The 16,052-nt window shown below is 43.9% G+C and overlaps 1 protein-coding gene across 1 annotated transcript in view; it reads left to right on the forward strand.

Annotated features, from left to right (window-relative positions):
• Window positions 1-16,052, forward strand: part of LOC117362601 (sodium-dependent proline transporter-like) — a 71,884-nt gene that overhangs the window by 43,371 nt on the left and 12,461 nt on the right. The window contains exons 12-13 of the mRNA XM_033949213.1: window positions 6,229-6,328; window positions 10,600-10,718. Of these exons, the coding sequence (XP_033805104.1) occupies window positions 6,229-6,328; window positions 10,600-10,718 (219 nt within the window). The remainder of the gene's footprint in view (window positions 1-6,228; window positions 6,329-10,599; window positions 10,719-16,052) is intronic.

The following is a 16,052-nucleotide window of genomic DNA, read 5'->3' on the forward strand; positions in this document are numbered from 1 at the left end:
AACATGTTGGGATTCAACCCTCTCACTCTGCTTCTCTTTTCTTATGAGAAGAACATAAGAATAGCCTTACTAGGTCAGACCAAAGGTCCATCAAGCCCAGTAGCCCATTCTCACGGTGGCCAAACCATGTCACTATTGCCTGGCAAAAATCCAAAGAGTATCAACATTCCGTGCAACCGATCCAGGACAAGCAGTGGCTTCCCCCACGTCTTTCTCAATAACAGACTATGGACTTTTCCTCCAGTAAATTGTCCAAACCCTTCTTAAAACCAGCTACGCTATCCATAAGAACTTAAGAATAACTTTACTGGGTCAGACCAATGGTCCATCAAGTCCAGTAGCCCGTTCTCACAGTGGCCAATCCAGGTCCCTAGTACCTGGTCAAAACCCAAGGAGTAGCAACATTCCATGCTAGCGATCCAGGGCAAACAGAGGCTTCCCCATGTCTTTCTCAATAACAGACTATGGAATTTCCTCCAGGAAATTGTTCAAACCTTTCTTAAAACCAGCTACGCTATCCATAAGAACATAAGAATAGTCTTACTGGGTCAAGAGGTCCCACTCCTGGCCCTTCCCTTCCCCTAAATTAAACTAAACTACTACTACTATTTATTATTTCTATAGCACTGAAAGGCGTACGCAGCGCTCTACATTTTAACTTACAATAGACAGTCCCTGCTCAGAAGAGCTTACAATCTAATTTAGACAGGACATTTCAGGGTTGGGGAGGTTATAGTGGGTCTAGGTATCTGACAGCAGTGAGTGGGAGTTAAGAGCTGAAAGAGCCTTTAGCTTGGATTTGAACATTGCCAGGGACAGAGCTTATATACTGCATCTTCTCTACTTTTTAGCCTCTTGGGTAGAAGACCAAAGTCCTGATGGACCCTAGGGGGACCCATCATTCTGTACACTACATTTTCCTCTTTACTGGACATCACCTAATGGAGGAAGGCTTTAGCCCCACACTAAAACAAGTTTGTGAGTCATTGAGTTACTTTGGATGAATGAGTTATTTTGGATGAATAAAGACATTTGGATTTATCAGATGAGTTGAAAGACACTTTTTGTGCACCATTCTGATTGGACATTTCCACTTTTGCTCTTGCTTGCTTGGAAGGCTCTAGCCCTCCAAAAATTCCACCCACACCAAACGCCACACTCAACCCATGCATAATACCAAACTACCCTCAGCAAATGAACTAGCACAACATTTCGACTCAAAAATCAAAAACCTAAGAAATAACTACTCAACAATTGAGGCATACGAATATCAATCAATTGTCTTTCCAAGAAATGAAATACCAGCGGACATGATCTGGAGTTCCTTCCACAATTCAGACTGGAATAACTACATCAAATTATATAACAAATACTCTAAATCACACTGTGTCCTGGACTCATGTCCCCCAGAGATTATGAAAGCAGCTCCACTAGGCTTTAAAATATCCTTATTGAGTTATTTAACCAATAACCTAAACAATGGAAAATTCCTCACTGACAATGGTCATATTTTAATAACCCCAATCCCAAAAAATTGTAAAGAACCAGCAACAGCTATAACCAACTATAGACCAGTAGCATCTATTCCATTTATGATAAAAATCATGGAAGGATTGGTACACGCCCAGCTAATGGAATATCTTGACCAATTCTCTCTCCTGCACGAAACTCAATCTGGTTTTAGGCCTCTATTTAGCACTGAAACATAATTGCAGCCATTCTGGACAATTTATGTTACCTATTCAGTAAGGGCCTCAACGCCCTAATTATGCAATTTGACATGAGTTCTGCCTTTGATCTGGTAGACCATGGAAAACTGCTACAATGTCTAGATGCAATCGGAATCAGAGGAGAAGTACTGAATGGCGAGATCCTAGCAAAAAACGGTAGCAGAACGAGACTTGGGGGTAATCGTCAGTGAGGACATGAAGTCTGCCAATCAAGTGGAGCAGGCTTCATCCAAGGCAAGACAAATAATGGGTTGCATACGAAGGGGTTTCGTCAGCCGTAAGGAGGAAGTCATTATGCCATTGTATAGATCCATGGTGAGGCCCCACCTGGAATACTGTGTGCAATTTTGGAGGCCACATTATCGCAAGGATGTGCTGAGACTGGAGTCGGTGCAGAGAATGGCCACCCGGATGGTCTCGGGACTCAAGGATCTTCCATATGAAGAACGGCTTGACAAATTGCAGCTATACTCGCTCGAGGAGCGCAGAGAGAGGGGAGACATGATCGAGACGTTCAAGTATCTTACGGGCCGCATCGAGGCGGAGGAAGATATCTTCTTTTTCAAGGGTCCCACGACAACAAGAGGGCATCCGTGGAAACTCAGGGGAGGGAAACTGCGAGGAGACACCAGGAAGTTCTTTTTCACTGAAAGAGTGGTTGATCGCTGGAACAGTCTTCCACTACAGGTGATTGAGGCCAGCAGCGTGCCTGATTTTAAGGCCAAATGGGATAGACACGTGGGATCTATTCACAGAGAAAGATAGGGGAGGGTCATTAGGGTGGGCAGACTAGATGGGCCGTGGCCCTTATCTGCCGTCTATTTCTATGTTTCTATGTTTCTATGAACTGGTTCCAAGGTTTCCTTATTTCACACACCTATCAAGTCCGCTTTAATCACGATTTCTCAAACACATGGAGCAATCCATCCGGTGTGCCACAAGGATCACCGCTATCCCCTCTGCTCTTCAATGTCTACATGGCCTCACTGGGTGCACAACTGTCCCAACTAGGGTTAAAACTATTTAGCTACGCTGACGACTTTACGATAATTATCCCATTCACCAATTCTGTCTCAGAAGTCACCCCCAAAGCAACAGAAGTACTAAATCAGATGGAGCAATGGATGACTGAATTCAGACTAAAACTAAACCCAGAGAAAACAAAATTTTTATAGCATCGCCATACCCACATGACACTAAAGCACCAATGTTCATCAATAACCTTAGTTATCCCATTCAACCCACTATGAAGATATGGGGAGTAACACTAGATCAGAACCTGACCATGAAAAACAAGCTAGACTCCTTGATCAGAAAACTCTTTTACACCCTTTGGAAGCTTCGGTCCATCAGAGCTTACTTCGATGGCTCATCATTCCGAATTCTGGTACAATCCCTTATACTGAGTCAACTAGATTATTGTAACATCGCCTACTTGGCATGGTCCCTACTGAAAAATGCTATCATAGAAGCACAAAATCTCCACATTCCGAGGATCTCCAAAGAGGGGAGAACAAAAGGTAAGGGAGAACCGGCATGGCTTACCAGACAGGTGAGGGAAGCCATAAAAGAAAAGAAGGACTCTTTCAAAAAATGGAAACACATGAAAACAACCGAAGCATGGAAAAAACATAAAGATGATCAGAAGAAATGTCACAAGGCGGTGAGGGATGCCAAAAAGGACTATGAGGAAAAAATAGCGCAAGAGGCCAAAAACTTCAAACCCTTCTTTAGATACGTGAAAGGGAAAAAACCCACAAAAGAGGCGGTGGGACCCCTGGACAACCAGGGAAGAAAAGGGTACATCAAAGAGGATAAACAAATTGCAGACAAACTAAATTCCTTCTTTGCGTCCGTCTTTACGGAGGAGGATACCGCAAAAATACCAGAAGCAGTGAAAGTGTTTAGTGGAGTAATAGAAGACAGCCTCACCACAGTTGAAGTGGAGTTGGACCAGATATACTACCAGATCGACAAACTTAAAAGTGACAAATCCCCTGGACCGGATGGAATTCATCCGAGAGTTTTAAAGGAATTGAAGGTTGAAATCGGAGAGCTATTGCAAAAACTTGCCAATCTGACAATCAGAACTGGACAGATACCAGAAGACTGGAAGATAGCAAACGTCACGCCAATTTTCAAAAAAGGATCGAGAGGGGAACCGGGCAACTACAGACCTGTGAGCCTTACGTCTGTCCCTGGAAAGATGGTTGAAGCACTGATCAAGGATAGCATAGTCCGGCACCTAGATACACACGACTTGATGAAACCCAGTCAACATGGGTTCAGGAAAGGGAAATCATGTTTAACGAATTTACTTCAATTTTTTGAGACCGTGAACAAGCAAATTGATAGTGGAATGCCGGTGGACATAATATATTTGGACTTCCAGAAGGCGTTCGACAAAGTTCCACATGAAAGACTTCTCAGGAAACTACAAAGCCATGGTATAGAGGGAGATATACACAGGTGGATAGGCAAATGGCTGGAAAACAGAAAGCAGAGAGTGGGCATAAATGGGAAGTTCTCAGACTGGGAGAAAGTGACTAGTGGTGTGCCCCAGGGCTCGGTTCTTGGGCCGATCCTATTTAATATTTACATCAATGACCTGGAAGAAGGAGTATCCAGTGAGATCATTAAATTTGCAGACGACACAAAGCTTTGCCGGGCAATCAGATCGCAGGAGGATAGCGAGGAACTCCAGAGCGACTTGTATCAGTTAGAGAAATGGGCAGAGCAATGGCAGATGAAGTTCAACGTGGAGAAATGCAAAGTAATGCATTTAGGTAGTAAGAATAAGGAACACGAGTATAGAATGTCAGGCGCAACTCTGGGTAAGAGCAAACAAGAAAAGGACCTGGGTGTACTGATAGATAGGACCCTGAAGCCGTCGGCACAATGCGCGGCAGCGGCAAAGAAAGCAAACAGAATGTTGGGCATGATAAAGAAAGGAATCACGAGTAGATCGGAGAAAGTCATAATGCCGCTTTATAGAGCAATGGTCAGACCACACTTGGAATACTGTGTCCAACATTGGTCTCCCAACCTAAAGAAGGATATAAAACTGCTTGAGAGGGTGCAGAGACGAGCAACGAAGCTAATAAGAGGTATGGAGAACTTGGAATATGAGGAACGACTCAAGAAACTGGGACTGTTCTCCCTTGAGAAGAGGAGGCTGCGAGGGGACATGATCGAGACGTTCAAAATGCTGAAAGGCATCGATAAAATAGAGCAGGAAAATAAATTATTTACATTGTCCAACGCGACACGGACAAGAGGACATGGTTTGAAGCTAAGGGGGGACAAGTCCAGGACAAATGCCAGGAAGTTCTGCTTTACACAGCGAGTGGTAGATGCCTGGAATGCTCTCCCAAAGGAGGTTATTAAGGAATCCACTGTGCTAGGATTCAAAGGCAAATTAGATGCACATCTCCTTACGAGAGGCATAGAGGGATATGGGTGACTAAAACTACATCAGGTGTATACCTGACTGGGCCTCCGCGTGTGCGGATCGCCGGACTCGATGGACCATGGGTCTGATCCGGAGATGGCAGTTCTTATGTTCTTATGTTCTTCCCCAGAAGTATACACGGCGATTGCAACTAGTTCAAAATGCAGCGATCAGACTACTCTGCGGAATGAAAAAGTTTGATCAGGTAACATCTTCCTATCGACTTTTACACTGGCTGCCGGTGGAGGCACGTGTGAATTTCAAGTTTGGTTGTTTCTGCTTCAAGGTACTTTACGGCCTATTCCCTAAATACATAACAGACCTTTTCTCTTTCACAACCAACAGACACAAACGAAGCTCACATCTGAACTTTGTCTCTCCACCAGTCAGAGGTTGTAAATTTAAGAGTCATCACCAACATCTTCTCGCACATCAAGCAGCATTATGGGGTAAAGACCTTGTACAATTGCTTGTGCCCACTACTATGGGAATTCAGGAAACGCCTAAAAACACATCTGTTCCTGAAATACTTAGGAAACCAACCTATACAATCTCAGTCCTCAACAAATGATCGTTAGAACTATCAATAATTAAGTCTGTACTTTGTTTATTCCATTTAATCTGTAACATTCCTAATCTGTAACATTTCTAATCATTGTAAACCACATAGAACTTCACGGTCCTGCGGTATATAAACTGTTATTCTTATTATTATTTTTTTTTTCTTTCCTTAAAATTTTGAGGAATCAGCTATTAGGGTTTTGTCCCAGAAGAGACCATCTTTCTCCAGAGACTGATCTGAAGAGTTTCCTGTTCCCAAACAGGATGGCACACACTGGTGGCCTGCTTCACCATCATTGTCTATGTAGGTCCCAGAAAACTATGATTGCTGTTCTTGGAGCCTATGGGTGGTTGTACTCTGAGGTCCTGCAACCAACTGTCTGGTTCCAATTGTTCCCTACCCCATGAATTAGACTGACTTCAGTGTACTGTGAAGCTGTGTAAAGATTTTTCTCACTATTTTTTTTCTCTTTCTGCAATTGCTAGGGAGGCATTTACTGGTTTACCTTGATCGACTCCTACAGTACCAGCTTTGGCCTCATTATTATCACCCTCTTCATGTGCCTTGGCATAGCTTTCTTTTATGGTAAGTGTCCTGTAGAGATTAACACACACTTACAGACACAGTCAATGCCACCACGCAAAGAAACATAGAAACATAGAAGATGACGGCAGAAAAGGGCTACAGCCCATCAAGTCTGCCCACTCTGCTTACCCACCCCCTGTCTATGCCCTAATGACCCAATTTCCTTATCTTGACCCTCGTAGGGATCCCACATGGGTATCCCATTTATTCTTAAAGTCTGGCACGCTGTCTGCCTCGATCACCTGCACTGGAAGCTTGTTCCAATGATCAACCACTCTCTCTGTGAAGAAATACTTTCTGGTGTCGCCATGAAATTTTCCGCCCCTGAGTTTGAGCGGGTGCCCTCTTGTGGCCGAGGGTCCCTTGAGAAAGAAAATATCATCTTCCACTTCGACACGTCCCGTGAGGTACTTAAATGTTTCGATCATGTCTCCCCTCTTCCTACGTTCCTCAAGAGTGTAGAGCTGCAATTTGTTCAGTCTCTCTTCGTACGAGAGACCCTTGAGCCCCGAGATCATCCTGGTGGCCGTCCGTTGAACCGATTCAATTCTGCGCACATCTTTACTGTAATGTGGCCTCCAGAATTGCACACAGTACTCCAGATGAGGTCTCACCATGGCCCTGTACAACGGCATTATGACTTCAGGCTTTCGGCTGACGAAACTTCTATTGATACAACCCAATATCTGCCTTGCCTTAGATGAAGCCTTCTCCACTTGATTGGCAGTTTTCATGTCTGCACTGATGATTACTCCTAAATCTCGTTCTGCTGAAGTCCTAGTTAAAGTTTCTCCGTTCAAGAAGTACGTCCTGCATGGATTTCCGCTTCCGAGGTGCATGACCTTACATTTCTTAGCATTGAAGCCTAGCTGCCAGGTTGAGAACCAACTTTCCAATGTAAGCAGGTCCTGCGCCATATAATTCTGTAAACTGCATTCACTTACTATATTACATAGTTTGGCGTCATCGGCGAATAGTGTTATTTTACCTTGAAGCCCTTGAGTCAGATCCCCTATGAATATGTTGAAAAGGAGTGGACCCAGGACCGAGCCCTGCGGCACTCCACTGGTCACCTCCGATGTTTTAGAGAGGGTACCATTGACCACCACCCTCTGAAGTCTGCCACTCAGCCAGTCATTGACCCATGCAGTTAGTGTCTCTCCTAACCCCATCGATTCCATCTTGCTTAGCAGCCTGCGGTGTGGGACACTGTCAAAGGCTTTCCTGAAGTCCAGGTACACGACGTCCAAAGACTCTCCCAAGTCCAACTTTCTTGTTACACAGAGACGTGACAGAGTTGGGCAGGAAGGAATGGCTGGAAATGTTGCCTATGGAAGTGACTGATAAAAGCTGAAAAGAGCTGAGGCTGATGGGAGAATTGAACTGTGAGAGGGCTAGGTGTGATTTTAGATAATGGAAGGAACGTCTTGTTCTAGCACTCAACAAAGGGAGGGATGATTGGTCATGACTCTAGTCAATAGTAGTGACAGCTGGTAATAGTACTGGGTATTAGAGTGTGGAAGGGATGGCTGGCTATGATACTAGATGACTACTACCTCATAAAAAAGAAGAAAAGAGCATTCATCTCCTACAAACAATCAGGGAAGCAAGAATCGAAGGAGGACTATCTGGCCAAGTCAAAAACAGTCAAAACAGCAGTCAGAGAGGCTCCTCCGAATGGAGGAGAATCTAGCGAAGAACATCAAGAAGGGCGATAAGTCCTTCTTCAGGTATATTAGTGACAGAAAAAGAAACACAGATGGGATAGTACGCCTTAGGAAACCCGACGGGAACTATGTAGAATCGGACTCCGATAAAGCCAAACTTCTAAATGAATACTTCTGCTCAGTCTTCATTTGCGAGGCACCGGGATGCGGCCCTCAGCTGCAGACATGGGAGAGCTCAGAAGACCCGTTTCAAAATTTCGAGTTTACACCCAGCAGTGTCTACTATGAGCTATCAAGACTCAAGATGAACAAAGCTATGGGACCAGACAAACTACACCCCAGGGTGCTCAGGGAGTTGAGTGACGTCCTGGCGGAACCGTTATCCGCGCTCTTCAATCTTTTCCTAAGTATAGGAAGAGTTGCGTTGGACTGGAAAATGGTTAACATCATTCCACTCCACAAAAAGGGATGCAGGACGGAGGCTGCGAATTACAGATCGGTGAGTCTCACATCGATAGTAAGTAAACTTATGGAAACATTAATCAAACACCAATTAGATATGATCCTGAACAAGGAGAATCTACAAGACCCCCATCAACATGGATTTACAAAGGGAAGGTCCTGCCAATCCAATCTGATCAGCATCTTTGACTGGGTAACAAGAAAGCTGGATATAGGGGAGTCCCTGGACGTCGTGTACTTGGACTTCAGCAAAGCGTTTGATAGCGTCCCACACTGCAGGTTATTGAGCAAGATGAGTTTGATGGGATTAGGTGAAACATTAACTGCATGGGTTAAGGCAGGGGTGTCCAATGTTGGTCCTCGAGGGCTGCAGTCCAGTCGGGTTTTCAGGATTTCCCCAATGAATATGCATGAGGTCTATTAGCATACAATGAAAGCAGTGCATGCAAATAGACCTCATGTATATTCATTGGGGAAATCCTGAAAACCTGACTGGACTGCGGCCCTCGAGGACCGACATTGGACACCCCTGGGTTAAGGACTGGCTTAGAGGTAGACTTCAGAGGGTAGTGGTAAACGGTACCCTCTCCGATACGAATGAGGTGATCAGCGGAGTACCGCAGGGCTCGGACTTGGGTCCGATCCTATTTAACATCTTCATAAGAGACTTGGCTAAGGGGCTTCAGGGTAAAATTTACATTATTCGCCGATGATGCCAAACTATGCAACATAGTAGGCAAAAGCACTATAGACAAAAGCACAGTGCCCGACAAAAGCTCAATGCCCGACAGTATGACGCAAGACCTACTCCTACTAGAGCATGGTCAAAGACTTGGCAACTAAGTTTCAATGCCAAAAAATGCAAGGTCATGCACCTAGGCAGCAAAAATCCATGCAGGACTTACACCCTAAATGGTGAGATCCTGGCAAGGACTGTAGCTGAACGAGACTTGGGAGTGATCATTAGCTAAGATATGAAGACTGCCAACCAAGTGGAGAAAGCTTCATCCAAGGCTAGGCAAATCATGGGTTGTATCCGTAGAAGTTTCATCAGCCGTAAGCCCGAGGTCATAATGCCGTTGTACAGATCCATGGTGAGACCCCATCTGGAATACTTTGTACAATTCTGGAGGCCACATTACCAAAAGGATGTGCAGAGAGTTGAGTTGGTTCAGCGAATGGCCACCAGGATGGTCTCAGGACTCAAGGATTTCCCGTATGAGGAACGGCTGGTAAGTTGCAGCTATACTCACTCGAGTTACACAGAGAGAGGGGAGACATGTTCGAGACATTCAAATATGTCATGGGCCGTATCGAGGTGGACGAAGACATCTTCTTTCTTAAAGGACCCACGGCAACAAGAGGGCATTCGTTGAAAATCAGGGGTGGGAAATTTCATGGCAACACCAGAAAATATTTCTTCACCGAAAGGGTGGTTGACTGCTGGAATAATCTTCCACTACAGGTAATCGAGGCCAGCAGCGTGCCGGATTTTAAGAAAAGATGGAATTGGCATGTGGGATCTCTTCATGGAGGAAGTTAGGGGGTGGGTCACTAGTGTGGGCAGACTAGATGGGCCTTGGCCCTTTTCTGCCGTCATTTTCTATGTTTCTATGTTACTAGTGCTACTAGACATACTGTAGGCAGCACTGTATGTATAATATGTAGGAACTTTCTCTGTCCCTAGCAGACTCACAATCTGGTTGTGGTTTGACAGTGGGAGGGATGATTGGTTTTAGTACTGGACCTTACTCATGCTACGGATCACCCTTTCGTCTTTGACTTCTTAGCTTATACTCTTAATCATTTGGGCAGACCTTTTGTTTTTATTGTGACCTCCCCTTTCTTTATCCCCTTTGTACCCATTTTTGTTGGTTGAACTTATGTTTATGTTTATTGCCTCCCTTGTTACATCTTTTTAATTTTTGTTTTAATTTTCTTGTAATAATATATTATTATTGAAAACTGCTTAGACTAACTGTGGTTGTATTTGCGGTATATCAAATAAACTGAAACTTGAAACTTGGAGGGATGAGGCAATATGATACTGCATGGTGGGAGGAAGGGCGCTTTGTAAGAGTCATTGGAAGGGACACGTGTCAGTTCTGTTTATAGCTAAAACTCCTCTTTTATTCATCTGAGGTGTGAATCAGTTCTGTCAGGACATTGTGGAGATGATCTGCCGCTGCCCGCCATGGTGTGCCAAACTTCTCATCTACTTTAAGGCCTGCTGGGTATTCTGCACCCCACTTCTGCTGCTGGTGAGTCATAATCCAAAACATCGTGTCAGGTGCATGCAGGGAACACTTCTACCTGCACACAGTAGAGAGCTGCAGAGACCTCGCACACATGCATCACATATGATCCTATAGGTACCAGTTACTGACCAGCTTGGCTCTATAGCCCCCTACAGGAATATTGATGTGCCCTGATGCCCCGCTCTTCGGGGGAATTTGCTTGCCAGAAGTACACTCATAGTCCGTGAAAACATAACCGTGATATTTACTGCCATACACTTCCTTTAGATTTGTAATCAAGACATCTGATTTCAGCATTTACCCTATAGACATGGATTTAAAAAAAAAAAAACCCTTTAATGCAAAAAAAATAAACCAAGAAAATAGGTGTCTATTGAATAAAAGGAAACCCCCTACACACACATGCTTCCCCTAGATCTGACACTCCTTGCCCAGAAGAGGTTCCCATCAGTAGTACCTGAGGGGAAGATGTGGATAAACATCAGTGTTTCTGTACATTCAAAGAACCTTTAATTGGCTGGAAAACGGACACATACATATGCCCTAAGCATTGAATCTGATCTCATAAAACAAACGCATGTAATATTTATCAGAGAGCAGCAGCCTGGAACCCACTTTAAAGCTATAATATAAAGCCCAGACACAAAACATATACACACCTGTGTGGGTGTGGGGATGTGGTGGGGGGTGTGGGCAGAAAAATGATAACCCATCAAAGTGTGCCATCACCTGCTTCATAGTCATGTGGGTCCCTTTGATCAGACATAGGTACTGGGTGGCCCTTGTGGTCTGTGAGGGTGGGGGCTCACTTATCCATCTGAGCTTGGGCTATGAGAAGCTCCCAAGTTTATTCTGGTTTGATATACCACTTACCAATCCTAAGTGGTTTACAAAAAAAAACCCATTATCTAAAAATTAGGCTAAGATAGGGTAAAATAGACAACATGAGACATGATACGTGAAATGAAAGAACTTTTGGAATACATCATTTCAGAATAAGATAATTCAAAACACCTGATTAATACTCCAAATGCATCTTAATAAAGAAAGGTTTTAAGGCTTGCTCTGAATCTGGCCATATTGGTTTCTTGCCTCATATTTGAAGGGAGAGAGTACTACAATGTCAGAGCTATCACAGATAGGTAGAAAACGCCTCACAGGGACTTAGCAAACACAAGATATGGAGGGCCATGTATGTCAATGCACACAGTTTAGGTAACAAAATTCTAGAATTGGAGGCTGAAATAAGGAATGCCGACCTAGATGTGGTGGCAATATCTGAAACTTGGTTCACGGACTCACATGGGTGGGATATGGCTATACCGGGCTACAATCTACTTCGTCAGGACAGAGAGGGCAGGTTAGGAGGGGGGGGTAGCTCTATACATTAAAGAGGACATCAAAACCACCAGGATCACAGATGTCAAGTACACCGGGGAATCCCTCTGGGTAAACCTGGCAAGAGGCAGAGAAAAATGTCTGTATCTAGGTGTGGTATACAGACCCCCAAGACAACTGGAAGAAATGGACGCAGAATTAATTGAAGACATAGAGAATATCACTCTACGAGGAGAAGCTGTACTGCTAGGGGACTTCAATATGCCTGATGCAGACTGGAACTCATTTTCAGCGACAACCAGCGGTAGCAGGAGGCTCTTAACCTCCATAAAGGGAGCACGTCTCAAACAAATGGTAACAGAGCCCACTAGGGCCCAGGCAATCCTCGACCTGGTACTCACCAACGGGGAAAGCGTCTCAGAGGTCTCAGTAGGAGATACGCTAGCCTCCAGCGACCACAACATAGTATGGTTCAACCTTAGGAAAGGCTTCCCTAGATCAAACACGAAAACAAAGGTACTCAATTTCCGGGGCACAGACTTCGCACGCATGGGAGATTTCATCCCATCAGACGCTGCAGGACCAAGCGGAGACCGATGATGTAGAAGCTAAGTGGTTAACACTGAAATCAACCATACATGAAGCAACTAGCCGCTTCATAAAATCAGTAAATAAACGACAAAGAAACAATAAACCCCAATGGTTCACCGCGGAGATCTCGCACCTCATTAAGGAGAAGAAAAAAGCGTTTCTCTCCTACAAGCGCACGGAGAAAAGAGAGGCAAAAGTAGAATATAGGACCAGGTCTACAGCGGTCAAAATGGCAGTTAGGGAGGCAAAACTTCGAGTGGAAGAAATTCTGGCAAAAAACATTAAAAAGGGGGACAAATCCTTCTTCAGGTATATTAGTGACAGAAAAAGGAACACAGGCAGGATAGTACGCCTTAGAAGACCGGACGGAAGTTACGTGGAAGCAGATTCTGATAAAGCCGAACTACTGAATGAATACTTCTGCTCAGTCTTCACCTGTGAGGCACCGGGACACGGTCCGCAGTTGAAAGCAACACAAAGCACAGAAGACCCATTTCAGAATTTTGAGTTCACACCAGGTGAAGTTTACAGTGAACTGGCAAGACTCAAGGTGAACAAAGCCATGGGACCAGACAATTTGCACCCAAGAGTGCTCAGAGAATTGAGCGATGTCCTGGCGAAACCGTTGGCTGAGCTATTCAATCTCTCCCTAAGTAAGGGGAAAGTTCCCCTGGACTGGAAATTAGCTAATGTCGTTCCTCTACATAAAAAGGGTTGCAGGGCAGAGGCTGCGAATTATAGACAGGTGAGTCTCACATCAATAGTGTGCAAACTCATGTAAACACTAATTAAAAGCAAATTGGACACGATCTTGAATGAAGGGAATCTTCGGGATCCCAGTCAGCATGGATTCACCAAGGGTAGGTCCTGCCAATCCAATCTCATCAGCTTCTTTGACTGGATAACAAGAAAGTTGGACTTGGGAGAGTCTTTGGACATCGTGAACCTGGACTTCAGTAAAGCTTTTGACAAGTGTCCCACACCGCAGGCTGCTAAGCAAAATGGAATCGATGGGGTTAGGAGAGACACTAACTGCATGGGTCAATGATTGGCTGAGTGGCAGACTTCAGAGGTTGGTGGTTAATGGTACCCTCCCTAAAACATCGGAGGTGACCAGTGGAGTGCTGCAGGGCTCGGTCCTGGGTCCACTCCTTTTCAACATATTCATAGGGGATCTGACTCAAGGGCTTCAAGATAAAATAACACTATTCGCCGATGACGCCAAACTATGTAATATAGTAAGTGAATGCAGTTTACAGAATTATATGGCGCAGGACCTGCTTACATTGGAAAGTTGGTCCTCAACCTGGCAGCTAGGCTTCAATGCTAAGAAATGTAAGGTCATGCACCTCGGAAGCGGAAATCCATGCAGGACGTACTTCTTGAATGGAGAAACTTTAACTAGGACTTCAGCAGAACGAGATTTAGGAGTAATAATAATAATAATAACTTTATTCTTATATACCGCCAACAATCTTGCGACTTCTAGGCGGTTTACAATGAGGAGAAACTGTACAGACAGCGAATTACAGAGTATAACAGTGAACATCTGATATTAACAACATTAATAATAACAACAGTTTATATACTGCCGGACCGGGAAGTTCTGTGCTATTTACGATGAGTTAGAAAAGTTTCATAAATTGATTGGAACATTCATAGTTTAGAGATTAGAGGTTAACAGTTTACAAGATCAGATATGGGGTGGAATTACGAAGGGGGCTATTGTCCTTATTCGTTACCTATGTACTTCGAGAACAGGTATGTTTTTAGGTGTTTCCTAAATTCACTATAGTTGTTTGAGTGTGTGATTAGTTTTCCTAGGTCTTTGCCCCATAAGGCTGCTTGGTACGATAGAAGTTGTTGATGATGTCTCTTATATTTGCATCCTCTAGCCGGTGGGGAAACGAATTTCAGGTGTGTTCTTCTCTCATGTCTGTTAGGGGCTAGACCTGATAATACCTTGAAGCAGAGACATCCTAGCTTGAACTTCGTGCGAGCCTCCATTGGCAGCCAGTGCAGGAGTCGGTAGGAAGGGGTTATGTGATCGGACTTCTTCAACCCGAAGATCAACCTGACTGCTGCATTTTGTATCAGTTGTAGTCTCTGCATTTGCTTCCGGGAGATTGCCAGATGGGTAATGTTGCAATAATCAAGGTGGCTTAATATTAGGGATTGTACCAGAATTCTGAATGCTGAGGTGTCGAAGTATGCTCTAATGGACCTAAGTTTCCAGAGAGTAAAAAATCCTTTTCTGACTAGGGAGTCTACATGGTCTTTCATAGTTAGACCTTGGTCCAGTATTACCCCCAGAACCCCCAGTATAATCACCAGTGCAGACATGAAAATTGCCAATCAAGTGGAGAAGGCTTCATCTAAGGCAAGGCAGATATTGGGTTGTATCAATAGAAGTTTCGTCAGCCGAAAGCCTGAAGTCATAATGCCGTTGTACAGGGCCATGGTGAGACCTCATCTGGAGTACTGTGTGCAATTCTGGAGGCCACATTACAGTAAAGAATTACAGTTGAATAATTTAATTGCTTATTTAGTTGCTGTAATAGAAATGCTCTGCTGCATGCCCTAAAAGCTCACCTTCCGATTTCCACGCTACTACTGTAAGTCTACAGCATCTAGGTTATCACTTTAACTGTTTTTATAAATTGTCTTTTTTGTCTTTTATTTTGCTTTTTAAATGGACAGTTTTACTACTTGAATTATTTTAGAAATTGTTTAATTTAAATTTATGTTAAGTTAGATTTCTCTCTTAATTTTGTATTTGCTTTGTCATTCTTATCTTTTCTTTTTTGCTTCCATTAGCACTCTCCCCCTCCATCTTGATTCGCCGCCGCATAGCGGCGGCCCGCTGGACACGCCTACCAACTAGCCGGTACATGACTACAAATACTCCCACACTTGCGGCGCACGCCACAAAGGCGCACGCCTTGTCCTGCTCCTTGTTCGCGCTCCTTTGTGCGCAACTTTGGGCGTTTATACTGAAGAACATAAGGAACTTTTTTATTATGCTTAATTTCTTTTCTCATTTAGTAAAACCTAAAACAGACAGTTGCTCGTTTTCCTTTGGTAAAATCCTTATCAAAGTGTTGATCCTTTCAATAGTACTTCACTTTCTACAGGTTTTTGATATTGTAATGGAATCCAAACCACGTCCAATCCCAACTCATTGGGGATATAGACCCCCCTCTGTTGTCTCTACAACTAATCTAAATCCTCCTACTCGTGTCACATTATACAACGAGATCGCTTCAAACAATTTAACTCTCCCTTCTCATAATTCTCTTAACATTGCTCTAATTAATGTACGTTCTCTACGTAGTAAACATCATGTAATCAAAGATTTGATAACTGAACATTCACTAGACATTCTCTGTATTACAGAGACATGGCTTT

This window comes from Geotrypetes seraphini, chromosome 6 (assembly GCF_902459505.1).
Source record: "Geotrypetes seraphini chromosome 6, aGeoSer1.1, whole genome shotgun sequence".
Taxonomy (NCBI): domain Eukaryota; kingdom Metazoa; phylum Chordata; class Amphibia; order Gymnophiona; family Dermophiidae; genus Geotrypetes; species Geotrypetes seraphini.